This window comes from Drosophila nasuta, unplaced genomic scaffold (assembly GCF_023558535.2).
Source record: "Drosophila nasuta strain 15112-1781.00 unplaced genomic scaffold, ASM2355853v1 ctg16_pilon, whole genome shotgun sequence".
NCBI lineage: Eukaryota > Metazoa > Arthropoda > Insecta > Diptera > Drosophilidae > Drosophila > Drosophila nasuta.
The window spans coordinates 1,183,393-1,211,273 of record NW_026869398.1 but is presented as its reverse complement, the minus strand read 5'-3'; the positions used below and the strand labels follow the sequence as shown (position 1 = coordinate 1,211,273).

The following is a 27,881-nucleotide window of genomic DNA, read 5'->3' as shown; positions in this document are numbered from 1 at the left end:
GTTATAATTTTTTTTCGACAGCATTTGTTATGTTTGCTCGCAGATCAAGTTTGTTTCAAATTTTTGCCACGCCCACTTCCGCCCCGCAAATCAAAAATCGAATAACAAGCGTAAATTTAAAGCTAGAGTTGCGAATTTTGGTATATACAATAATTATTATAGTAGTTATGATTCCTGAAAATTTGGTTGCGATCAGATAAAAATTGTGGAAATTATTAAAGAAATACTTTTGTATGGGCAAAAACGCCTATCTACTAGGGCTCTAAGTTGCTTTGGCCGACAATCTGGTACATTGTGCCGTCTATGGTATATTTTGAATGGTGTGCTGTATCGATATACCAAACATACCATTCGGTATATTTTTAGTATTTTTTTTAGTATTTTCGGTATATTTGGAAAATAATACCGCAATATTTTGCCCTTATTAAAAATGGGTAGCGGGTATCTCACAGTCGAGCACACTCGACTGTAACTTTCTTACTTGTTTATCTTAAAACAGAACAAGTTCCTAAAATCAATCGTAGCTCTAAATATAGTGCTCATCCAAAGCCTTAAGAATAACCTTTTCAGTTTATGTTTTTTTTTCACTGTAAAGATGGTCGCACGTGACATCTGTCAGAGAATTACCAATTATATTTTATATTACGTATTGAACTGAGGGTTTATAAATGAAAAACATATACCACATTGCTTTATAAAAATAAGCTTTTTTCCTAACTTTTTTCTCTGGTATTCCGCTTTTTTTAGCTTGTTGTTTTCGCTGATCCAGCTTTTTTTGCTTAGAAAAAAATGACACCACTGTTACAAATACTATCGTGGAATTGGCTGATCCTTATTTCTACAAGCCGCAGAGAATCGACTTGCTATTAAGAGCCGATTCCTTTTTCGACCTTTTTGTGCACAGGCCAAATTAAATTGAACGATAGTGGCCCTCTGCTACAAAAAACTCTGCTAGGGTGGATTGGGTCAGGGCGTTGCAAAGGTATTCCGAGTCAGAACCCATTATGTGGTGCAACGACGTACTCGTCGGAAGATTTAAAACTTGACTCGCTGATAGAAACGCTATAGGACTTAGAAAAAGTTCCAGACTTATCGAACGTCGCTAAATATTCGTCAGAGCAAAGAGCCTGCGAACAGGACTTTATTGACCGAGTGACAACTCTATCGACAGGGCGATTAGAAGTTAGTCTTCCTTTTAAAACAGATCCAAAAATACTTGGTTCGTCCTTCGAAACGGCAAAACGTCGGTTTCTTTCACTTGAACGTAAGGTTTCAAGAAACGCAACATTAAAGGAAATGTATGTCAGTTTCATGAAAGAATATATAGAACTTGGTCATATGTCTCCCGTTTTCCACCATGACCACACTATTTTATACCACATCAGTGCGTCCTGAGGCCTGATAGTGCCACCACCAAACTTGGAGTTGTTTTCGAAGCAAAACGACTTCTAATTATTCATTGAATGATATCCTAATGGTAGGGCCAACTATACAGAGGGAACTCTTCTCGTCGCTAATTCGCTTTCGACTTAGTCGGTTGCCCTCACGGCAGATATTACGAAAATGTATAGACAAGTAAGCATGTCTCCAAAGGATCGGATGTTTCAACTTATTGTCTGGCGTGAAAATCCGTCAGAAAAGCTTCAAATTTATCAACTGAATACAGTTACTTATGGCACTGCGTATGCTCCTTTTCTGGCCATACGAAGCCTACAAGAACTTGGTGTTCGCCATAAGGAAACACATCCTCTTGGAGCTAAAGTCGTCTGCAATGACTTCTACGTCGATGACATGCTTACTGGAGCTAACGATGCTGACATGCTGAAGGAGATTTGTGTCCAAGTGTCAGATATCCTAAGCTCCGGTGGTCTTCAATTGGCCAAATGGTACTCCAACCACCCTACTTTAATCAATGGGAATGAAACTGATAAAGTTCTCAGTTTCAACGACACAGATTCGACCAAAACATTGGGCATGCGGTGGACGCCAAAATCTGATATATTTCGACATCATTTGGATTCCAGCTTCACCGATCTTAGCCCAACAAAACGCAACGTTTTGTCTGTGACAGCTCGTATGTTCGACCCAATTGGCTTGCTGAGCCCCAAAGCCAGAATCTTACTGCAAGAGCTCTGGCAAAATCATCTGGCATGGTACGAAACCATCCCAATGCAGATGCATACGAGATGGGAGAGATTTAAAGAAAATCTACTAAACCTTAATAAAGTAGCCATTCCACGATATACCTATTCCAGCAAAACTAATATCCAAATCCATGGATTTGCAGATGCTTCCAGACACGCTTATGGGTGCTGTTTATACATACGAGCTAGTGAAAATGCAAATGTGAAATGTAAATTGCTTACATCAAAAGCAAAAGTTGCGCCTTTAAAAACCAAGTCGATCCCAAGATCTGAGTTGTGTACAGCGTATTTACTGGCGCAGTTGTGATCGTACGTCAAGCCAATGCTTGGCAAATGCAGAATCGAGAGTTTGCCTTTTTGGACAGATTCAGAAATCACACTGAATTGGATTAGAATGTCGCCTTCTTCGCTAGCAACATTCGTAGCAAATCGGGTATCCAGTATACAAGACCTCACACAAGATGTTACATGGAGACATGTGCCTTCTGTGTCAAACCCTGCCGATATTTGTTCTCGTGGTTGTGACATCGATGAATTAGTCGACTCGATATGGTTAGAAGGCCCTTTATTCTTAATGGAAGAGCAGTGTGAGTGGCCTAAGAATCCTCATTTTTCATTGTCAACCGATTTGAAAAACAGTGAAACAAAAAAATCAGCTCAGGTTTGTTTAACTACCAACCCTGAATTTCTGTCATCTATACTGGCTCGCTTTACTTCGTGAAAAGATTGGTTCAGTGATTGCCTATGTGTATAAATTCATTTGCTGGCCAAAAACAAAAATTGTTCTTCAGCACTTAGTAAACAGGAGTTGTATTTTGCCTCGTTAAAGTTATTTGATTTGGTTCAGAGGTCCGAATTCAACTTGGAATTTAAAAAACTAAAAGCAAATCAATTAGTTCAACAAATGTCCAATCTCTCGCTCCATTTATTCAGAAAATCTCTGAGCCAGGAAAAATCTCTTTCGTTGATTCGCGTAGGTGGCAGACTATTAAATGCACCGATTGACTACGATGCCAAGTTTCCGATCCTGATGTCAAAGAATTCGCCCTTGGTCAGAATGTATTTAAGAAACTTTCATCAGACCACCTGTCATGCTGGTGTTAAAACTATGATTTCGCTCTTGAGGTAAAGAATTTGGTTGATTAATGCTCGAAGAGAATGCACACAAATAGTTCGTGGTTGCATTCTTTGTTTTCGATACAAGCCAAAACTAATGGAACAAGTAATAGGGGCAGTTACCAACTGATCGCTTGATTGCTACACGTTCATTTCACATTTGCGGCGTTGATTTTTTGCGGACCCATAAATGTTTCCTTGCGAGTTCGGGGACGGCCTCCTTTAAAAATGTATATAGCAGTATTTGTGTGTTTTGCATCAAAGGCTGTTCATCTAGAACTGGTTGCTGACTTGTCCACTAACTGTTTTTTTATTAACCCTAAACGCCTAATCGCAAGGCGTGGCGTTCCACTTCGGATGTATTCGGACAACGCCACCAACTTCGTCGGGACAAACAACCTACTCAAGGAGCTACAGATGGAGTTCTCGAAGCAGCAGGAGAAACTGCAGTTATTCGCATCGGTGCTGGGGATGGAATGGCACTTCATCCCTCCTCGAGCCCCACATTTCGGAGGACTGTGGGAGGCCGCGGTGAAATCCGCAAAGCATCTCCTCGTCCGGCAAATGGCCATCGCGTCACTGGCGGAAAGCGAGGTCAGAGCTCATCTCACCACTCAGCTCCGATCCCAACGATGGCGAGGCTCTAACGCCATACGTTCGCTGCCGCAAGGATCCGTGCCAGACAGGCCGAACAAAGAGCTGACGTATTTGCGAAGGTGGCAAATGTTATCCACGCTCAGACAGCGGTTTTGGCTCGCGTGGTCGAAGGACTACATCCACAACCTCCAAATCCGCACCAAATGGAAGTCTCCACAGCCCGGCTGGAGGTCGGATGCCCCACTGTAAGCCTGCTCAGCTTAACTGAGCAGTTACATTTTAGTCTCAATCTTGCGCTCTTCTTTTGCTACAGTTGTTACAGTTTAGTTATAAGCTTTCGCTCATCTTTGTTTTCCTTTAACTACTAGTGTCGGAATAACCGGCAAACAATAAATTGTCGCTCTCTCCTTTTGCAACTAGCAAACGAAACAGACGTTTTTAATTTGCGCATCAGCAGCCTTCAAGGTGTCTCATCTTTTTTACTCCCAACAACACTAAATTATTTTTCGATTTTCGTAATTTTACACATACAGGTGAAAATATATACATGCGTATGTATTGATATGCAAAAGCATTGAAAAGGCTCGAATTTATGTATACAAATTTCATTATTTTAGTAACATCAATTTCAACGGGCAAAAAGGAAAATAAAGATGCGATTGAAATACAGCATGCAAACATTGTTGATAAGCTCTAAAATAAGAATTATAATCTCTAATAAAAACAACTTCTTAATTGTTATTATTATTGTTATAGGAAGAAAATCTTAATTTATATTTTATATATTTAAACTAGATACCCTGGATAGAAAGTATCAATAAATATTTTTGTTAAAAATGCAACATTTTGTGACAAATTTGGTTGGAAACTTTTGGTGATTTTGTGCGCTTGGCAAATCCAAACGAAAGAAAAATTTTATATTTTGTAAAATGGACATTGAAGTTGGTGGTATGTAAATTAAGAATAAGAAACACAGTTGGTGTAATAATTTATTAAAAGTAATATATATATGTTTACGCTTTTGTGTTGTCCAAAGAAAACAAAAAGCTAACAAAAGTGTTCGTTAATTTTTTAGATGTGCTTGAATTCCACGATGTGCTTGAGTTGCCACGTTGCTGGACGTGTGGATCGACATCGGGCGCCACTCTTCCGCGCTGGCTAAATTTATATTTGGTCAAATACATAGATGAATGTAAACTGAGCGACGTAAAAAGGAGTGCAATAAATAAAAAATAAAAAGTTTAGAATTTCGAATATCACGTATACGTCATGATGTCTATATGGGCAGTTGGAGTAGGCGTGGTCAAACTTACTTGGAAGTTTGCTTAAATATTTAGAGTGGTCTATTATTGAAGTATGCCAAGTTTCAGCTCGATAAATGCAATATTCGATTTAATGCCACCAAATCGGCAATCCGGCCCACAGTGCGCTGCTGTTAGCGCTCTGCTTCTGTCAGCACTGCATGCCCTCTGGCTCTGATAACCAGTGTTGCCAGGTTTTGAGCACCCGAAAAATTTGTTTATACACACATACGCTTTATATAATTTCACAACTCCAAACGATTAGTGTTAACACTTCGAACAACTTATCGAAATTCGATGATACTATCAATTAGAAATAAATTCACGATCATATGAAATGCACGTAACCATCGGCAAAAAAAGAACAAGCTCCGATATTTTCATGCATATTCTTCTTACAAAACAAACTGTTTATGTCGCAAATACATTTAAAACGAGAATATGCTATATAAATTTTAAAATAAGCTATATTTCAAGCTATAAGCTAGATGTATATTTTACAAGCTTTTCCATTTTGAAATATACTAGAACTAGCTTATAATAAGCTAAACTGGCAACACTGCTGCTAACGCTCGGTTGCATTTACATATATCGGCCAATTTCTTGTTGTGTTCGTGCATTCTTCTTGAAATCGTGTCGGTGACGAGGCTTGATAATTGTTCAACTCAGTCAAATTCATAAGTGGTGCAGCTTAGAAGCTCAACGATAATATTGAGAATAGCAGCTACATATCTGAACTCACCAAACTTTGTAAATCGATTGACTACATATGTATATGAAAACATTTTTGCTTTCTGGACTCGGTAAGATTGGAAAGAATCTTCGATTGTATAATATTAATATGGTTTACTGAATGTAAAGGTGTCAATCCTTAAATCCATCAAAAATACATCTCAGCAAATAGTGGAATGTGCTCATCGAGGTATTCCAATCTGCTGTTATGCGTTTTGTGCAATGGAAATCATCAACAGCCGTCAATGAAAGCAGAATCCAATGAAGTAATGGAAATCGCCATATTCAAGAGTCAATATATGCTGATAAGGGAATTCGTTGATAGCAAAATATCATTTGACCTATTTCCAAGTTACCAATTACTGGATAAGTCTATTAAAAACCAAACGATGATTGGAAAATGGGGATTTGATGAAAGTATGAGTCATAGTGAGACAACCAAAAAACTTATTTGTCACATCATATGTACCACTTCAACTAAATTAAAAAAGTCATACAATTATTTGAAGAACTCCGCGGCTTAAAAACGAGACAACTGAATTATCAATCGAAGACAAAAAATACTTTAAGAAAAAATATCTAGTCAAGCCGAAAGAGTTATTGAAATATAATAAAAAGATAATTGTTGAGCATAGTTTACATCTGAGTATACTTCAATTTCAACGCCAACGGATTTTACAACATTGTTCATGTTTCTTATATCAAACCCTACCTTCTCTTTGGCAAGGCTGTCTGCCATCTTATAAATATGCAGCGGCTCTATTGCTCTTCTGCTCTCCAGGACAACATTGCATTTGACCACATCTAATGACTGCCTGGCTGTCAAAAAAAAATATTAATTTCGTTATGATTAGAGCGTATAATTCGGGCCACTTCTGCGGTGATGTGAGGTTTGAACGGACAGAATTTACCGCATATTCATTAAAGTGGTCAGCTTTTTCAATGGAGTCTGCAATAATATGGAGAGAAGTTTCGATAGATCCTACTTAAGTACCCTATATTGGCTATCATCAACTTATTGTTTAGAACTCACAATTTTAATTGATGTGTGGACTTCCGCAAACTCCTTGTGCGGACTAACCAAAATATTATGTTTTTCGTGATTGTCCGTTTTCTGTAGGGTTTTGGTAAGTCGGCTTCCTCAGCAGTAAAGGTTGACGCCTCGCTCTCTTGGTTCGAGTCAGCAAGGACAACCGCACCCGCGCTCATCAATTTCATGTTGTTAGTTGTGACTGTGTATTATTGCACCACCGCATTAAAAGTGTGGCCGCTAGCGACCGCAGGTGATAGCAGTTACGCCATCCTCCTACGATTGGGATGGCACCCCATTTCAAGGACCTGTTGCACAAGGAGTAGAGCCTCCAGCTAAGCAATCGACAGACATTGACTGGGGTTGCATAGTCAACTATAATGTGTTTAGTTTGTTTATTTTTTTTCTCGCTGGGGTCTCTAAAAATTTAGAGTAATTAAGCTTTTGTTTCAGGCTTTTATTTCAGCTTTCAGGAAAACAATTTCGTTTGTTAAATAAAACGCGAAAACTCCATTATTCAAGCTTCATCACTGACACGATTCAAGTAGAGTACAAGAAGTAGTAAAAATGCAATTAGCCGATTGAAATGGAGGCGAACGTTAACTGTGCCAGAAAACATACAGTGGTGCCGGCAGAAGCTGCACTGCTGGCAGACACATTTACAGCATTAACATTAACATACTCCCGCTGTTGAAGGCCTGTCTCTCAACATCAAACTTCAGGAGCAGTAGACATTGTCCGTTTATGGCTCTCCGAGAGTTACCACATGACGCTTTCACATCAGGAGGTCATCCTTTACCAAGACCACGTCGTTTACATGCAATCTATCTTCAGGAGTGTCACTTGCATCTTTGCTGGATAAGAGGCAGATACTCCTACCGCCATCGAGTCCACAAGACCTGCTGCAGCTGACTGACACTGCTGGATGGCTATCAAAGCGATTGTAATCTAGCATGGCTAAGGCTGGTTTGAGAATCAGGGTTGGTGGACCACCAAACAGAGCGGGAGACAACACATTCAAATGTTCAGGATTCTCTGAAATTGAAAGCAAAGAGCGACTATTAATTATTGTCGCTATTTGATAAGCCAGAGTGCAAAGCTCGTCGAAATTGAGAATGCAGCGTCAACACAGCGATATACATAGTTGATGCTTTGGTCTCTTGACTGATGCTTCCCGTAGTCCGCCAAAAAACGGGAAACAAAAACGATTGAACTTCCACTCGATCTTGTCCATTAGGTAAAGACGACGAACTTATAAAGATCGCTGAGGGGACGCTCCTGGATATACGCTACTCGATTTGCCACAAAAACGTTGAACTTACACGGATCATGATCCATGAGAGCAGCACCAATGATTCGCTCTAATAATAGAAATAAGGAAACCCATTTTGCGAATTTCGCAAAGCAGCTTGGCCAAAATATAAGCATCACATAATGCCAACTTAGGAACCGAAAGCGTTTTGAGTGGTGCAACTCTGGACTTAGAGCCCAACAACTGACCCTGAGAAGGACGCCCTTCCCAACTCAACACCACATATAAGCAAGTACGTTAGGACTCTTCGCTAGCATCACAAAATCCATAAGATTAGACACGGTGCCTAGCAGTAAGGACAGCTCTCGAAAATGATAGACTGGAAATAGAGTTAAAACGCCTGCACGGCTTGGAACCACCTTCTAACAAAGAAAGCCTGAATAACAGCCGATCAGATGAGGGATCCCAGACTAGGCCAAGAGTTTTTGTTATTTCACTACCATCGTTGAACTTCATATACGACTCCTTGTTGAGGTGGTAATCTAATATTATGGTTCCAGTTTAAATTACAAAAAGCAAAAATCAAAAATTATTTTTGCGCTGACTCAATCCTGTCTTGCTAGACCCTATACTGAGGATTTCAGATAAAAGATACATTCTCAAGTGTAGGGTAAACCAGTGAGATATACAAAGTTGTAGTGATGTAGGGATCGATGAATTCTTTCGACCAGCTTTTATGAATCCAGGCACTCCTATGGCTTTATTGACAATAGATATAACGTGTTTGAATTTTAATTTTACCTAAGTCATTCACGGACTCTTTTCGCTCTGGAAAGTATAATATTATACACAATTTTTAACAAAAAAAAGTCATAAGTTTACATTTATTACAAATGAGATACATTAGATATACTGTGCCCCAAGATTCAAGATTATTAAGGTCATTTTGCAACCGTGAGTCCGCAAGACTATTATGAATGTCAAGCATAGCTTAGCGTCATCAGCATCCATAATAAGTACATGTTTTATAACAGAAGGAAGATCATTTATAAACAAAGTGAACACTAGGGGACCCAAGTGACTACCCTAGGGCACTCTAGAAGTAACTTGAACAATTTTAGATACAAAGCCATTAAAATAATAAGTTAGAAAGCTACATTCGAGTGTGCTCGACAGTGAGATACCCGCTACCGATTTTGAATAAATGCAAAATATTGAAAATACTACAAAAAAGACTAAAATTATACCAAATGGTATATTTGGTATATCACTATGGGCCACATTCAAAAAATACCATAGACCGCACTTTATAGCAAATTGTCGACCAAAGCAACTAAGACCCCTAGTAAGTTGGCGTTTTTGCCCATACAAAAGCATTTATTTAATAACTTCCACATTTTTTATCTGATCGCGGCCAAATTTTCAGGAATCATAACTACTATGGTTATTATTGTATACACCAAAATTCGCAGCTCTAAAATTACGCTTCTTCTTCGATTTTTTTTGATTTGCGGGGGCGGACGTGGGCGTGGCAAAAATTTGAAACAAACTTGATCTGTGTGCATACATAACAAATGCTGTGGAAAAGAGCTCTATCTTTTATAGTCTCTGAGATCCAGTGTTTCATACGGACAGACAGACGGACAATGTCCGTCGGATATGGGTAAATCGTCTCGGCTGTTGATGCTGTTATAATACCCTTCTATCCTATGGTATTAGTAATATCGCGAATTATCGCAGTAATACCGCGATAATTTTGAACATTGGACATAACATATTGCCTTTCTTAAGGACAGGTAGGACAATATAGGATAATATGCCTGCTCAAGTTGTTAGAAATGTTGCCAAGCTTCCAATCGAATTATTGTATTAATTTTAAATCAACTATGTTATTTGTATGCTAGTTAACAAACTCGTGGAAACGAAATTATGCTGAGTAAATTTCAATACACTCATCGTTCAAGTAACACAAGCTTCAATCGTAAACAAATTAAATCATTATTCACAAATCGATCGACTGAAAAAACATTTTATTTATCAATAAAGATAAAGATACATTAAATAAAAGTGAAGTTTAAAATTCATTGATTGAAACTTGAAATAACTGATTGGCGCCCAAGTAGCGAATGTAACAACTCGCGTGTGCTTATCAAAAACAATAATTATAAACGAACAAACACCAAAAGTACGCGTAGCGAAATATCAAGTAAGTTAAAAACTAAAATCTACTGGAATTCTGCGGACAGCGGCTCATCGCCAGATCACTGTGCAAGTTGACTGCTCCGCGGGAGTGAAACAGTAAGGGAATAGTGACGACAAAGCAATTAAAAAGAATTCGTAAAAAAAACGTTCTTTTGAATACAAATGAGGATGGGCATTTGTATATAACTTTTTAACCAATTTTCTATAAGTCATTAAAAACAAAGAAGTTAGTTAATATTCGACGAGATAGTAGGCCTTGCCCTCCTAACGCACGCATTAGTACAATAAGCCTCAAGACATCTTAAATAGGGTACGGAAGTTAAACAAATTTATCGCCATTCTTGTGCCGAAGGCAACTTCAATAACGTGGATTTTTGAACGCACGTCAGTCAGTAAAAGTTCTTCAAAGTACTGAAAAAAATGTATATAATTAAACTCGGTCTCCCCTTATAACCCCATTTGGGTGGTGGATAAGAAAGACGTGGCAGAAAATCGGTACATGCGTTTAGTAATGTCATATCAAAGGTCAATGAAAGAATCTTGGGTAAAGCCAAATTCTGTTCTTCAAGTCTGGTTATCACTAAATCATGACCGCTAAGCATGATAGTTAAAAAAAACTCTCTTCTCGGTAAACCGGAGGAAATACAAATGTGGCAAACTACCATTCGGTCTTCCTTTCGTAGTTCTGCTACGTTTACGTTGATGACTTATTAATATTCTCGGAGAACGAGGAAACTAATGACAAGCTCGTATACTGAGTTCTAAAGAGCCCATGTGAACAAATATGAGGGGGTCTACAGAAAAAGTACGTTTTTTTTTTAAGAAAAACATTCTCGGATTCATTGTTACCTATAACGGTTTGACATACAGAACTTTCGAGAACCAAAAACTATTCGAAGTCAGGTTACTTCTGGGACTTGCGAATTATTCAGATGATTTATTAAGGACTTCGCTGTAATAGCAAGGCCTATTTCAGACATCTTAAAAGGCGTAATAGATTGGTCAGTAAGCACTGACCGCGGAGCAAAGTATTGCAGTACACTGAAGCGCAACAATGCGCATTTCACAAGGTGCGTGACATTTTGGCATCTGAGGATCTCATGCACAGGTATCCCGATTATAAAAAGGTGACCGATGCTGCAACCAAAGGGTATAGGCCTTGAGCCTTATCAAGAAGGGAGTCCTAATACATTGAAGGACAGAGAATTGAATTATGACGCTAACAGTTTTTAATCAATAAGTAATAGTCTTTTTATACCCGCTACCCATAGGGTAGAAGGGTATTATAACTTTGTGCCGGCAGGAAATGTATGTAACAGGTAGAAGGAGGCTGTTGGCGCATTTGATAGTTATTAGTTAAGAGCATGAAGTACCAAATGAAATTGTTAGAATTAGGGCGAAGCGAGAGCGCAATAAAGCTTTCGTTTGTTGCTCTCTGAGCGAATTCGTCTCGCTTCGCCACTCTAGTTAAGTTAGGCTTAATGTAACTTAGCATAGAATCATAAAAGCAGTTGAAAACAAGAACTTATCAGCGCGTCATCATTCTCTCCGTTTTTGTTTTCGTCGTTTGTACCAACAACAATTAGGTCCATTCTTTGTTCGCGAATAAAGCGGTAAATTAATATCATAAAAACTCTTGTGATTTTTCATGGCGCCCCCGGGTGGACTCTAATTGTTGTTGAACGCGAGTGATTGATTGAAAAACAGAAAACAAAAACCGAAACAAATTCGCGCCGGTCGCTAATATAATATAATAAATATAAAGAATCAATTGACTTTGTGCCAGTGCTGTGATCTCCTTGTGTTAATCATCGTTGGATTTTTCGGCATCATCGCTGGAGGATACCCTGCACCAAGCAGAACACACAGAGGAAAGTGGCTGGGATCATTACAGATCGCCAATTCCAGGTACTGTGCGAAAAATTGAAAGTAAACAACTGAATTGGTTGCCAAGTTGCAAATTCTAGTGACGCTTTCAATTCTTGGCACATACGTAATAGTAGAGCATTTGTTTTTAAATTTTATATTTATAAATTAAAAAGTGAACCGCTTAGGCAGAACATTGTTTTTTGTTTTCTAAGTGAAAGTGACTAGGGAAAATTGTTATTTCCATTGCATCGAACTTCTTCTCTTAGTTCGTTGCAATTTTCGCTTTCGTCGCCCCTTTTGTCACCAGATTCGTAGCCGCTGAAAGTTGTGTGCTGTTGCTAAGCGCACATACGTATATACATACATATATACCCGCAAGCCAACACTGCACCGGTGCATTTCGGCTCCATGTTGTTGTTGCTTGCATTTTCGTTTTCGTTTCGCGCGCTTAGAAACAGCGCACATACACACATACATACGTTAGCAAGCCAGCATCTGCACAGTGCATTGCGCTCTGTAGTCTGTGTTGTTGCTTGCACTTTTCGTTGTCGCGCGCTTTGCAGCGCTCAGAACTCGCTCCCCTACATTCGTTGGTTGGGCATATCAGTGCGATATCTCGTTTGCTCCCTCGAATTGTGTACTCCCCTATTATTGTCCGAGATAGCTTAGTGGTTGCTAGGACAATTCAAAAATAATAATAATATATGTAAAAAAAAAAATAATAATTCAAAATAATAATTCAAAAAAAAATAATAAATTTTTTTTTTTAAATTTTCTTTTTCGTTGTTGTTGTTGGAAGCAACAAGATTTATTTTGTATTTTATTTTTATATTTTATTTTTGTCGTCTCCTTTAATAACCTAAATAAAAAATGAATTCGAAAGAAACTCTTGAAGGCTCTAGAAAGAAACTTGCTATTTGCGTGAAGAGCATTAGCAGAATTAATGATCAAATTCTCGATGACACTATCGGTCGAGATTTGACAGAGCTAGAGTGCAGGCTTGAGATGTTGTCGTCGCATATTGAAAATGCTCTCGAATATCAAAGCAGAATTGAGACATTTGACGAATATGACGAATACCGAGTTAGAAGAGATTTGCATTACTGCAAAGGCAAGGCTGAAGGCGATGGTGAAATCGTTGACCGATACTTCATCCGCTAATATATCGATTCAGCCGATTGCCGCTCCTCGCACCCGTCTGCCCAAACTGTCGTTGCCAAAATTCAGCGGAAAGTATTCCGAATTTAAAAATTTCATAAGTTTGTTTGAGACTCTTGTTGACAATGACCATTCAATTCCGCGCATTGAGAAATTCAATCATCTCATTTCTTGTCTCTCTGGTGAGGCTCTTGGAACGGTGAGAGCGTTTCAAGTCACCGAGGAGAACTATGAGAAAGCAATGGCGAGTTTGAAGAGAGTATATGACAATGATTGATATCACTGCTCTTTTCAATTTGCCAATGATTTCGCAGCGTTGCGAAATTTGATTGACACTGTCTCTGCGATATACGGATCTTTGTTATCGATAGGTGATGATAAGAGGATTGCAAATGCAATTCTTATTCACTTGGTCATGCACAAAGTTGATGCAATGACAAAGAAGAAGTGGGATGAGTAGCGAGATTACACGAAGATTCCATTATGGAGTGAGTGTGAAACTGTGCTTAATCGTCGATATCAGCACTTGTCAGCTGAGAATTCGACAAAGTCCGATACTCAAGCCGTTTCCGCTAAACAGCTTAATAAAAGCTCGTTTTCGTGTACGACGCTCAAAGATAAGATTGATCAAAAGACCCAAATATGCGGATATTGCAATTTCAATGATCATTCCATCGTGAGTTGCTCGATGTTTGCTGCCTTGACAGTTAAACAGAGATTCGACTACGCGAAAACAACTGCATTATGCATAAATTGTCTTCGGAAGGGTCACACTGTCGCCAAATGTAAGGCAAAAAAGTGTCGTGTTGCAGCCGTTCACATCATACGTTGCTGCACATATATTCTGCGACTACAAATAGTAGAGCGTTACCACCACCGAGTCTCTCCGGTGTTGAGCCTGATCGTCCATCCACTTCACATGCGTTGCATGCGACCGTGTCGGATAAAGTGATCCTGGCCACAGCAGTCATCAAAATAAAGACGAATTCAGGCGATTTCGTCTTAGCCCGAGCTTTGCTGGACTCTGGGTGACAAATTAATTTTGTGACTGAGGAACTAGCTCAGCGGCTGCATTTGCGTAGAGAAGACTCGTGCATCAGCTTGCTTGGCATTGGTTAATCCAATTCTCAAGTTAAGAAAAAGATACACACTGTGGTGAAGTCGCAAGTTGGCTGCAATGAATACGCGATCGATTTATGGATCCTCAAATCGATCTCCCTATTTCTACAAACCGCGGAAAATTGATCTTCTTATCGGCGCTGAAACATTCTTTGACCTATTGTCCGTTGGCCAAATCAAGCAAGGTCCAGAGTGTCGAATCCTCCAAAAGACAAGCCTTGGGTGGATTGTCTCGGGGCGGTACACTCCTGGTGAAAAATCTCACCAGAAGATGACTGTCAATCTGAGCTATCAGGAAGAAAGTTTGAGCTCGATTGACAAGACCTTGCTGAAGTTTTGGACTGTCGAAGATGTGCGCTCTCCCTCCAAAGTCCTTTCAGCTGAACAAGATCATTTCACAAATAATGTGAGAAGATTGCCGTCTGGTCGTTTCGAAGTAATACTGCCGTTTAAATCAGATTCGCACCAGCTTGGGTGGTCATTTGAAGTTGCTAAACGGCGGTTTTTGTCGCTTGAAAAACGCTTAACTCGAGATCCCGAGTTAAAGCGAATGTACTTGGAATTTATGTTAAAATATGTAGAGATGGGCCACATGTCCGAAGTGAGTCACATCCTTCCAAGTACACCACACTATGTTATTCCTCACCAATGTGTACTACGGCCCCAAAGCACTTCGACAAAGCTGAGGGTCGTATTTGATGCTTCGTGTCGCACTTCGACACATAAGGCGTTGAATGACATTCTTATGGTCGGGCCGACCATTCAAGAAGAGTTGTTTTCGACTCTGCTTCGTTTTCGATTGCATAAATATGCATTAACGGCCGACATCAAAAAGACGTACCGCCAAGTTATGGTGCACGAGGCAGATCGAAACTATCAGCTCATAGTGTGGAGAAAAGATCCATCAGACTCGTTGAGATTATTCAGATTAAATACTGTAACATATGGCACTGCGCCAGCGCCATTCTTGGCCATACGGTGTTTGATCCAGCTGAGCGAGATTACGAAATCCTCGCACCCCATGGCAGCTGAGGTTATCAGGCAAGACTTCTACGTTGACGATATGTTGACTGGTGCCGCATGCGTCGAAGACCTGAAGACAATTAAGTCTGAAGTGTCGCAGATACTGCTAGGAGCAGGTTTTGAACTTGCGAAGTGGTTCTCGAATGCTCCTGGGTTCTCCGCATCAGACAGTACACCAAAACCGATAACGATCTCCGAGACTGACGCAAACAAGACTCTAGGTGTGATTTGGTTGCCAAATGAAGACGTGTTCCAATTCCGGATCGGCGCTTCATTCATGGGTCTTAAAGCGACAAAACGGAACATTCTCTCGGTGACATCGCGGTTATTCGATCCGCTTGGCCTATTGAGTCCCTTAATTATAAAAGCAAAGATACTGCTTCAAGAGCTCTGGCTTCAAAAGTTGGAGTGGGACGAATCCATACCATTGAGTTTGGATACATCGTGGCGGCAATTGAAGTCAAATTTGACACAATTGCAAAATATAAAAGTGCCACGATATTTGTTCACAGAGCCTACGTCACCGATAGAGATACATGGCTTCGCCGACGCCTCAATAAGAGCGTATGGGGCGTGTATTTACGTTCGTACGCAAACTGCAGAAGGTTGTAAAGTATCATTACTAACCTCAAAATCAAAAGTAGCGCCCCTCAAGACTAAGACTCTTCCTAGACTTCAGTTGTGTGCAGCTCACCTTCTTGCAGAACTCTGCCACCGCATACGAAGACTGATCCGATCACCAATTGAACGGACGGTTCTTTGGTCAGATTCGGAAGTCACTCTTCATTGGATCCGGTCACATCCTTCCACTCTCGCGACATTCGTGTCGAATCGAGTGGCCGAGATTCAAGAGTGGTCAGAGAGCGTGGAATGGCGTCATGTTCCAACTAAGCAGAACCCCGCAGACATTGTATCGAGAGGTTGCGATGTGACTGAACTGTGCGCGTCAATGTGGTTTAGTGGTCCGTCATTCTTGATGGAACCACACGACGCATGGCCAGTTAACCACCATTTCGTCTCTGAAGAGACGCGCAATTTGGAAGTGCGCAAAACAGCTGTTGGACTGACAGCTATAGTGGTAAAGTCAGATCTAGTGGACTCGCTCGAAAGTTTTTCGTCGCACACAAGTCTGTTGAGAGTGTTCGCTTATGTGTTCCGCTTCATTCGAAGATGCAAAGACAAAACAGTTCAATTTGAACTGGTTCCAACGGCATCAGAACTGAAAGAAGCATTCAGTAAAATAGTAGAAGTAGTGTAGGATTTCGAATTCAGAGACGATATAGAAAGGGTTCGTAAGAGTACACATGTGAGCTCGAGTCTACAACGACTCAATCCTTTCATACATGAGTATGAAGGATCTTGGTGTTCGTTTTCGTTGTTGCGAGTCGGGGGGCGACTGGTAAATGCTCCTATTTCGTATTATGCCAAGTTTCCACTCCTCTTGTCGAAGCGCTCACAATTTGCTCGTAGCTATGTGAGGTACCTTCACTTGGCCAACTGTCACGCTGGACCAAGAACGCTCGTGAGCATTCTCAGAGAACGACTTTGGTTAGTCAATGCTCAAGAGCTTTGTCGTCAGACAGTACGATCATGCATCCGTTGCTTTAAATGCAAACCTCGGCTGCTTACGCTAATTATGGGAAATTTGCCTGCTGATCGACTCCGAGCGCTCCGCCCATTTTCAATTTGTGGGGTAGATTTTTGTGGCCCGGTTGAGACAACCTATAGGATTCGCGGAAAGCCGCCGTACAAGTCGTACATAGCTTTGTTCGTCTGTTTTGCGTCAAAAGCGGTTCACTTAGAAATTGTATCCGATCTGTCAACTAATGCATTTCTAATGGCTTTCCAAAGGTTTGTTGGTCGAAGAGGATGCCCGAGCCGAGTCCATTGCGACAACGCGACGAACTTCGTCGGGGCAAGTCGCCATCTGGAGGAGCTGAGGAGGCGAGTCGAGGCCGAGGAGAACGCAGTTCGCGACTTCGCATCAAGAAGCGGATGCGAATTTGCGTTCATACCGCCGAGGGCTCCTCACTTCGGAGGACTATGGGAGGCAGGTGTGAAGTCTGCAAAGCACCTACTCCTACGGACGGTGGGCAACGCCCTGCTCACGGCCGAGGAGCTGCAGACAGTGGTCGTGGCGGTCGAGGCGGTGCTCAACTCCCGCCCGCTAGGAGCCGTAAGCAACGACCACAACGACGGCGAGGCACTAACCCCAGGGCATCTACTGGTGGGCGGTCCACTGGTGGCACCGGCAGCATCGCGGACCCCGGACCAGGAGGGTCTGAGTTGCTTAAGGCGATGGCGAGCAGTCTCGTCGCTCAAGCGTGCGTTCTGGCAGCGATGGTCCCGGGAGTATGTGCTGGGCCTGCAGGCACGGGCCAAGTGGGACCAGTTGCAGCCGAATCTGCAAGTCGGAGAGCTCGTCGTCGTCGCAGAAGACAACCAGCCGCCGATGCAGTGGATGGTGGGTCGAGTCGAGGCGGTGTACCCAGGAGCGGACGGGGCGGTGCGCGTCGCAGACGTGCGAACTAGCTCAGGAGGGCTATACAAACGGCCAGTACACAAATTGGCGCCTCTGCCAATCGTATGAAGGCACAGCCGTTCATCGGGGCCGGTGTTGGCGCATTTGAGGAATAATAATTAAGAGCATGAAGTATCAAAGAAGTAGTAAATGAAGTATCATGAAGTTGTTAGAATTAGGGCGAAGCGAGAGCGCAATAAAGCTTTCGTTTGTTGCTCTCTGAGCGAATTCGCCTCGCTTCGCCGCTCTAGTTAAGTTAGGCTTAATGTAACTTAGCATAGAATGATAAAGACAGTTGAAATTGAGAACTTATCAGCGCGTCATCATTTACTCCGTTTTCGTTTTCGTCGTCTAACAACAACAATTAGGTCCAGTCTCTTTGTTCGCGAATAAAGCGGAAAATATAATATCATATGATTGATTTTTCAGAGGCATCTCCGACCCTATAAAGTATATATATTCTTGATCAGCGTCAACAGCCGAGACGATATAGCCATGTCCGTCTGTGTGTCTGTGTGTCTGTCCGTCTGTCCGTATGAAACACTGGATCTCAGAGACTATAAGAGATAGAACTATAATTTTTCGACAGCATTTGTTATGTTTGCACGCAGATCAAGTTTGTTTTAAATTTTTGCCACGCCCACTTCCGCCCCCCCAAAAAAAAAAAAAATCGAATAACAAGCCTAATTTTAAAGCTAGAATTTTTGGAATCATAGTAGTAGTCGAGCACACTCGACTGTAACTTTCTTACTTGTTTATTCATATTTTAGCCACGTAGCATAGTTCGATTTGACTATGCAACTTTTTTGCGATGGCTTACCACTTTGCGTCTATTCGCTCGCTCTCGCAGTCGCAGTCGGACGTGTTTTTTTGCTTCCCTCTTAAACTTTGTGATTTTTCATTAAATTTCATATTTATTTACAATTATTATAACATTAATTTTACTCTCTCACTTGTGTTTAACTACAGATCGTTAAATCGCTGTGTGCTTTCTTGTATTTAGTATATTATTATCATTTTTCTGAAAATATAACAACAAATTGTGTGGTCAAACTTTGCTTTGCTTTGTTAGCAAAACAATTCTGTTTTCGTTGCCGCTGCACTTTGTTTTTGTATTTTTGTTTACTTTCGCGCTCTTCTTTTTTCACTTGCTATTCCTTGCGCTCAACGCTGTTACAATAGTTAACTCTCCCTCTCTTGGTGTTGTTGTTGGCTATCGTCTATCTTGCGTCTCGCTTGACCCGCGCTTTACTCTTAGTGCTTGTGCTTTGTGCTCTCAACGCTCTTTAGAATAGTAACTCTCCCTCTCTTGGTGTTGTAGTTGCCTACCTATCTTGCGTCTCGCTCGACATGTGCACACTCTCTGTGTTTTGTGCTCTTCGTAAGTACAGATCATATTAGTTTGCAAATAATTTACCTATTTTGATTTATTTCTTTTTGGTTTTTTAATTGGTTTAATAATCTTTGTTTTAGCAATATGTTGGTCTGCTACAACAAGAAATGCCGGGTGCCAGTTGGTGCCAAAATGGGTTTTGTTTGTTGCACATGAAAAATGTGCTGGCTTTAACGGCCGTATTGTTGTTTTGATTTCGGCCTAGTCTGGATTGAGATGGACTTGTGAACATTGTAGGGACTCTGAACGCGATATAGCTGGGTTTATACGGCAGACGCGAACTGGGTTTAAAGATATATTGGCGGGCTTTAAAAAACTCTCCGATAGCTTTTCTGCTTTGGATTCTGGGTTTAAGAGTATGAAGCTCTTGACCGAGTCTCCGAAGCGTAAAAAGGCCAATACGCGTCTGTCGATTACCCCAATCGAGCTTTCTGTCCCAGTTGATGTTCCAAGCTTATCTATACCACCTGCTGGGGAATTAATGTCGTTTAGTTCCCCGTCCCCTCAACCTTCGGTAGCTCTGGATGTTCTAGATCATGACATTACGTCATTAAGATTGGAGTCTCCTGCTCCGGCTTCGATTTTGTTGTCGACTGAGATGGAGACGGTTGAAGAAATTCAACCATCACCATCCTCTGTTGAGATCGTTAGTGCTGTAACGATAGAAGAATCGCCTCCAGCTCCTACCTCAGTTGTCCGCAACACATTAGTTTCAGTGCCACCTCTTAAGCAGATTTTCGTTTCAAGGCTTTCCCCTGATACGACATCTGATGATGTTCGGGCTTATATTAAGTCCAAATCCCAAGCCAGGGTTAAAGTAGATAAATTTAATTTCTCGTATGAACGGGAGATTTCGTCTTTTAAAATAAGTGTTCCGGCTGAACAATTTAGCACGATGTGCAGTAAAGAGTTTTGGCCGGAACACCTATTAGTTAAAGAATTTGTTGCGAAAAAGAAAAATCGGTCTCCGGTTTCTCTTCCTAGTAGTGGCAAGAATTCGATTTCAAAGCCTTCTTCTGTCAGTTCAAAAAACTAACATCCTCTTTACTTCTTGGCTATCAGAATGTAAGAGGTATTTGTAGTAAACTTACTGACTTATATTTAAATAGTGTATCTTTCCCTTTCAATGTCATTGCCTTTACTGAAACTTGGTTAAAAAATGACATCCTTGATACGGAAATCTTTTCTAGTAGATTTTCCGTATACAGACGTGACCGCAAGGTACGTCGCGGTGGTGGGGTTTAATTGCAGTAGATGCTCAATTAAATTCAGAGTTGATTGATCATACTTCTGACATTGAGTTAGTGGCTGTTAGATTATCCTTTGGTAGTTTTAACATTTGTATTTCTTGCTCATATATCCCTCCTGCTTCAGATGATGCTTTATATTTAGCTCATTTTTCTATTATTAATAACATTTCTAATATGCTTTCTGATCGTGATCACTTTATAGTGGTGATTTTAATATCGCTGGAGTGTCATGGCATTCCGCCAAGAATCTAAATGGACTTTGCCCCTCTGTATCCCATGTTTTTATTGATAGTCTCTTTGGGGTATCATTGTCTCAGATTAACGGTATTCCAAATAGCTTAAACAGGTCTCTAGACCTTATTTTTGTTTTAGACCCAGATTCATGTTCTCTATCGAGAATATCACCTATATCTTCCCCTGAAGACCCTTACCATCCCACTTTAGAAATTATGTTGGAGCTCCCATTTATTGCGTCAGAGTCGAGTGTACGTCGTGGTGAGCTTTCTCGTTGTTTTCGGAAAACCGATTTTGAGAAACTTGCTCTGCTTATATCTCAAACTGACTGGTCCCAACTTTCGTTGTCTACAAACTTGGATATAGCGGTTGAATTTTTTTATTCTACTTTAAACTCGCTATTTGATGCTTGTGTTCCATCAAGTATTCCACATTTGTCTTATAAACCCTTATGGTTTACCAAGAAATTATCGAATTTAAAAAATCGTAAGTCGAGACTTTACAAAAAATTCAAAGGAACTGGCTCTTCTTTTGATTTTCTGCGTTATTCTGTTGCACAAGCTGCTTTTCGCACTCATAACAATGAGTGTTATAATAATTATTTGGGTAGGTGCAGAATAAGATTTCAGCGTGATCCAAAGCGATTTTACGACTTCGTTAACTCGAAGCGTAGATCCGCGTCATCACCAGCATTTATGTCTTTGGAGAAATTGACAGTAATTTTCCAAACGACATATTCTGTCCCAAGTTCTCAAAATTCATTTTCTTATCCTTATCAGTTAATTTCATCTAATTGTATTTTTGGTCCTTTAATTACTGAAAGCTCTATTTTAACGGAACTATTGGCTATAAAACCTGTTTTTTCGGCTGGTCCGGATGGAGTACCTAGTTGTGTGCTAAGGTATTGTGCTGGTAGTATCTGTAAACCGCTTTTTAAATTGTTTGAATTATCCGTTAACTCATGTTCTTTTTCTAAAATCTGGAAAAAATCATACATTATACCTATCCTAAAAAAAGGGAGTAAATCTAAAGTTCAAAATTATCGCGGTATATCTGAATTGTCTGCGATTCCGAAAGCATTTGAAAAAATTATAACCTCTCAACTGCAACATCTGTGTAAATCTATAATTTCACCTTACCAACATGGGTTTGTGAAGTCTAGATCCACTTCTACTAACTTATTGGAGTTCTCTTCTATTGTAATTAAAGGATTCGAGAATAAAATGCAAACGGATGTCATTTACACCGATTTTAGTAAGGCTTTTGACTCTGTTAATCATCACCTCTTACTGTATAAGCTTAATGTTTTAGGGTTTCCTCATAGCCTAATTGAGTGGATATCCTCATACCTTTCCAACAGAATTCAAAATGTTTATTATAATGGTTTTGTATCTAAATGTGTTCAAGTCATTTCTGGTGTGCCCCAGGGCAGTCATTTAGGTCCTCTATTGTTCACTTTGTTCATAAATGATCTTCCTTCTGTTATTGAGCATTCCCGTGTACTTATGTACGCCGATGACGTTAAGCTTTGCCTGACATTTAATGATAGTCTTGCGAGCTCACTGTTACAATGTGACCTTAATCGTCTAGAATCTTGGTGCAGAGTAAATATGTTACATCTGAACTGTAATAAGTGTAAGTTTATGACCTTTTGTAGGGATTCTTCCCAGTTAAATAACTATATGTTATATGATACTCCGCTTGAGCGAATTGAAGGTGTGAATGACTTAGGGGTTTTGCTTGATGTAAAACTAAAACTCGATAAACATATTCTGTCTGCTGTAAATAGGGCCATGGGTGTTCTGGGATTTATAAAACGCTGGTCGAAAGAGTTCAATGATCCCTACATCACTAAGACTTTGTACGTCTCACTGGTTCGTTCTATCATTGAGTACGGATCTCTTGTCTGGAATCCCCAGTATAGGGTTTATCAAGATAGGATTGAATCGGTGCAGAAACAATTCTTATTATTTGCTCTTCGTAGTTTAAATTGGAATCCTAATATTAGATTACCACCGTATCGAAGTAGACTTTTATTACTAAACCTTCCTTCTCTTTCTGACCGTAGAACTATGCAAGGTGCTGTTTTTATACAGAGACTAATTAATGGTGAAATAGACTCTTTGGAGCTGTTAAGTCAAATTAGTTTTGCAGTTCCTGTCAGGATCACTAGGAATTTTCTTCCTCTTCTCATTTCACGTAGATTTACTAACTTTGCTTGCCATAATCCCTTCCGTATTCTGTATGTGAACTATAATAATCTCAATAACGTAGTTTGCTCTAGTAAATCTATTCCTTTGCTTAAAACCTTATTATTAGCTTATTTATCGAGTATTTAATTGTTATTTATCTTATTATACATTTATTCTAACATATTTTTAATCTAATTTAATTAGCTGTCCAGCGTCTTTTAATATTTATTCGCGGTTTTCGTTTAATGCATGCTGTTCACAAATTTTTTTTGTTTTGTCCGCGCGTCAACAAGCCCGTGCTTGGTATCGATTGGCCACTTGATGGTACTGCCGTTAGTACGTCAACGTCCAAATAAATAAAATTTTGTAGGTTCCTTATTAAGGGTTATAACGCAAACACCCAAATCTGCTTTTGCTTCAATTCCGAAGAATATTAAATTGTAATATGCTCTATGTTTGCTGCCTTGGCAGTGAAATAGAGATTTGATTGTAAGGCAAAAAACTGTCGTGTGTGCAGCCGTTTACGTCATACGCTGCACGATCACAAATAGTAGAGCATTACCACCCCTGAGTCCTTCCCCTGTTGAGCATCATCATAGAATCCCATCATTGAAGCAGTTGGTGAAAATAAATATATATTTGCTTTGCCTTATGTTTATTGATTACTATATACTTATATTTAAAACTAAAAAGATGATCGGGAGATGAAAGCGGCAAAGACTCTGCAGTGGCGGCGGACGAAGCTGACGAAACTTATTGAGGGGAGAGTGTGTCTCCTGGAGATGTACTCCCGTAATATCGATACTCGCGTGAGTTATCGAGTTTTGTTGATCACGAGAACTGAAAGGGGTTGCCACAGTACCCCCCTCCTAGAGTTCCAGTTGGGAAAGATACTTTGCTGGGAATCTGATTTGTCGTCCTGATCTTGACACTTTCTCGAGTGTCTGAGCAGTTGGCGCTGTCGTCTGCTCCTGTGTTGGAGGCGGTACGTCTTTGAAGATGTAAGCTGGTTTAAGTCGATCGATGGAAACCTTGTTTTCCTTTGTGTGGCCCTTGAGTGTAAAATATTTGTCGTGTTTTGTTACCACTTCGAAAGGACCCTCGTAGTTTGCTTCCAACGGGGTTTTCACTCGATCCACTCGAACGAAGACGTGGGTACAATGGTTTAGGTCCGGGTGGACAAATTCTTGCGGTGTATGATGGTGCACTGGCTTAGTGGTTGGCAGTTGAGACATGGTTTTTTGAAGAGCCTCGGTGAACTCGGACTCAGTGTGTTTTGTGTGCTCGGTGCAAAATCCGCCTGGCACCCGTAGTGTGGTGCCATAAACCATTTCCGCAGGGCTCAGCCCGATGTCGCTTTTGATTGTTGTGCGTAGGCCGAGTAGGATTAGATGCAGGAACTACTCCAGTTGATTGGATCGACGCATTTTAAAGCAGCTTTTAACGTTCTGTGCCAGCGTTCGATCATACCATTGGCTTGTGGGTGGTACGCCGTCGTCCGCAGGTGCTTAAAACCACAAATTTTGGAAAGCTCTTGGAATAATGTAGACTCGAATTGTCGACCCAGATCGGTTGTGATGTGAAGAGGAATACCGTACTGAGCGAACCAGCCCGATATCAGTGCGTTGGCTACAGATTTTGCTGTGATGTCTACTAAAGGAATTGCTGCGGGCCATCGTGAGAATCGATCGATACACGTGAGGCAGTATCGGTATCCGTTCGATGAAGGCAGCGGGACGACTATGTCGATATTTATGTGTTCGAAACGGGTGTCGCTGGCGGTGTACTCTCCTAGTGGCGATTTGGTGTGACGTTGGATTTTGGCCTTCTGGCACGGGATACAAGAGCGTACGATCTTAGCGACATCCTTCGCCATGCGGGGCCAAACGTAGTGTTTTCCGACCAACTTGTTTGTTGCCTTAACTCCCGGATGGCTCAGCGAATGTAGGGCCTCAACCACGGTTTGGCGTAGGCATTTGGGCACAAACGGACGTGTATGGTTATTGGCGACGTGGCAGTACAATTGTTTGTTTGAGCCTGCAAGAGACAATTTTGTTAGTGAGATGGGTTTTCGGCGTCAGACTTGAGTAGCGATTGTAGTTCCGCATCGTTTTCCTGTTCCAGTGCCATCTCGTCGAAGTTTATGTGTTTGATGGCATCGATGCGTGAGAGAAGATCAGCCACGTTGTTTTCTTCTCAGAGATGTGCCGGATATCGGTGCTGAATTGGCTGATAAAATCCAGTTGCCGAGCGCGTCGAGGTGATGCTTTCTCGCTGTTTTGACTGAAGGCGTACATAAGCGGCTTGTGGTCGGTGAAAATAACGAAATTCCTGCCCTCCAGTGCGTACTTGAAGTGCAAAACGGCCTGATAGATGGCAGTCAGTTCTCTATCGTAGGTGCTGTACTTCTTTTGCGTCGATGTGAATTTCCTGGAGAAGAATCCCAGTGGTTGTGTCTGCCCGTTGATGACCTGATGTACTACGGCTCCCATAGCGTCGTCGGACGCGTCGGTGGTTAGAGTTAATTGTGAGTTTGGTGCCATGTAATTCAACAACGTAGCGTTTGCAAGCTCGTTCTTGCAGGCGGTGAATGCGTAGTCGGCTTCTGTAGACCAAAGTATCGGGGTTTTGTCGTTCTTTTATTGCCTTGGATCAGCGTCTGGAGTATGTGCTGGTTCTCGGCTGCTCGTGGGATAAACGGCCTATAGAAATTAATCATACCCAGAAACTTTTTTAGGTCTTTAGCGATAAGCGGTTTTTTAAAATGCCGTATGGCTTCCACTTTGGCTTCGGATGGTTTTAAGCCGTGCTGACTGATGTCGTGTCCCAGGAATGTAAGTTGTGTCTTACCGAATTGGCACTTCTCAAAGTTTACGGTGAGATGTGCCTTCCGAAGGCGGTCGAGGATTGTGCGGAGGTGCGTCTCGTGCTGCGCCTCGGATTCTGAAGCGATCAAAATGTCGTCGATGTAAGCAAAACGAAGTCGAGGCCTTGTATGACGTTGTTTATGTGACGTTGAAAAGTTTGCGCTGCGTTGCGCAGACCGAACGTCATGAACAAGAATTCGAATAGCCCAAAAGGCGTGATAATTGCTGTTTTGGGAATATCTTGTGGTTCGACAGGAATCTGGTGATATGCTTTTGCAGGTCGATTTTCGAAAATATCTTCTTACCGTATAAGATGCTCGTTACATCCAGTATGTACGGAATAGGATATCGATCCGGCACGGTTACGTTGTTCAGTGCTCGGTAGTCGCCGCACGGACGCCACTCTCCATTTGCTTTCTTTACCAGGTGCAAAGGGCTGGACCAGTTGCTATTTGAGGGACGGCATATTCCTTTCTCGATGAGGTAGGAGAACTCGGATTGTGCAGCTTTGAGTTTGTCGGGCGCTAGTCGTCGGGCGCGGGCGTGAGTAGGCGGCCCGTTGGTCGAGATGAAGTGCGTTACTTCGGATGTTGCTGGCAGCCGGTTCGAGTTGATCGTTGCGAGATCGCGATATTCGTGAAGCAATGTAGCGTATTGGTTACTCGTGTCGTAGGATAAAACCGCGTTGATTTTACGTTGGGGCGCGTGACATTTTGATTCCAGCAGCGTAGCCCGATCGATGAGTTTGCGTCGTTTCATATCGACGAGTAAGTCAAAATGTTGAAGAAAGTCGGATCCGATGATAGCGCAGTTGACGTCAGCTATCACGAAAGTCCACACGAAGTTTCGTCGCAATCCCAGTGACAATGCTATGCGTTTTTCTCCATAGGTTTGTATTTTCGTGCCATTGGCGGCGAAAAGAAGCTTTGGAGTGAGCATAGTTTTGCGTTTTGCAGGGTGGCATCACTGAAATGTCGGCGCCGGTATCGATGAGAAACTGTGTTTTGGAGAAATTGTCGTTGATGGCGAGGCGGGCAATTGTGTTGTGGTCTTCTTCGAATTTGTCCGCCGAATCCGAAGATTGATTTAGTTTTTTGGTTCGGATGCAAAAGAGCATGGTTGGCGACATTTCTTGGCGGCGTTACCAAATTTGCTGTGGTACCAACACATGTCTCCAGCCATGACGCTGTTGCGATCCGTTCGCAAGCTGTTCTTGCGAGAAAGGTTTCTGGAGAGCGCGTTGATTTGTTGTTCGATGCGGTCTAGACGATCGTCGGAAACGGCGCTGCTGGTTGGCGCCGACTTGGCGTCGATGGTGCGTACCTGATGAAAATCACCGACTTCCATCACTTTATCTGCCAACTTAGCTAAGTTTGCTAGGCTGGCGTCCGATGCTTGCAAGATCGCTTGCACTTGTGTTGGTAAGCGCTGCAGCCACAGTGCTTTCAGAAAAGATTCTTGAACTTTGTTTGCGGCTAGTGCGTTTAACTCGTTGAGCAGTTGCGTGGGGCGCTTGTCACCAAGGTCGGTCTCCGATATTAACTTCTGGATTTTCTTTTGTTCGCTTTCGCAGAAGCGTTCCAGGATGCACGATTTCAAATTTTCGTACTTGCCTGTGCGTGGTTGGTTGACGATGGCGTCGGCAATTCGGGCCAACACCGGTGCTTCGATTGACGCTAGGATTGTGTTAAATTTCGTTTCGTCCGAGGTTATTCCCGCCAGAACGAATTGGGCTTCGATTTGCGATAGCCATAATTCTGGGTGTTCGGGCCAAAACGGCGGTATTTTCACAGCTACACGGTTGATAACTGCGTCAACACCGTGAGTAACGGTATCGTGAAAAACCTCGGCGTCGTCTTGTGGGGCGTCGTTGTTTGCCAT

At 41.5% G+C, this 27,881-nt stretch overlaps 2 protein-coding genes across 2 annotated transcripts; both read right to left on the bottom strand.

The window, feature by feature from the left end:
• Window positions 1–24,002: 24,002 nt before the first annotated feature.
• Window positions 24,003–24,464, bottom strand: LOC132797660 (uncharacterized). Its single transcript, XM_060809415.1, has one exon. It carries the CDS (start codon window positions 24,462–24,464, stop codon window positions 24,003–24,005), a length of 462 nt encoding a protein of 153 aa, XP_060665398.1.
• A 2,622-nt stretch (window positions 24,465–27,086) lies between these two features.
• Window positions 27,087–27,881, bottom strand: LOC132797659 (uncharacterized). Its single transcript, XM_060809413.1, has one exon. It carries the CDS (start codon window positions 27,879–27,881, stop codon window positions 27,087–27,089), a length of 795 nt encoding a protein of 264 aa, XP_060665396.1.

Excerpts from the sequence above, each read along its gene's own strand:
- LOC132797660 (XM_060809415.1), bottom strand. The coding sequence starts at position 24,464 with ATGGTTTATGGCACCACACTACGGGTGCCAGGCGGATTTTGCACCGAG.
- LOC132797659 (XM_060809413.1), bottom strand. The coding sequence starts at position 27,881 with ATGGCAAACAACGACGCCCCACAAGACGACGCCGAGGTTTTTCACGAT.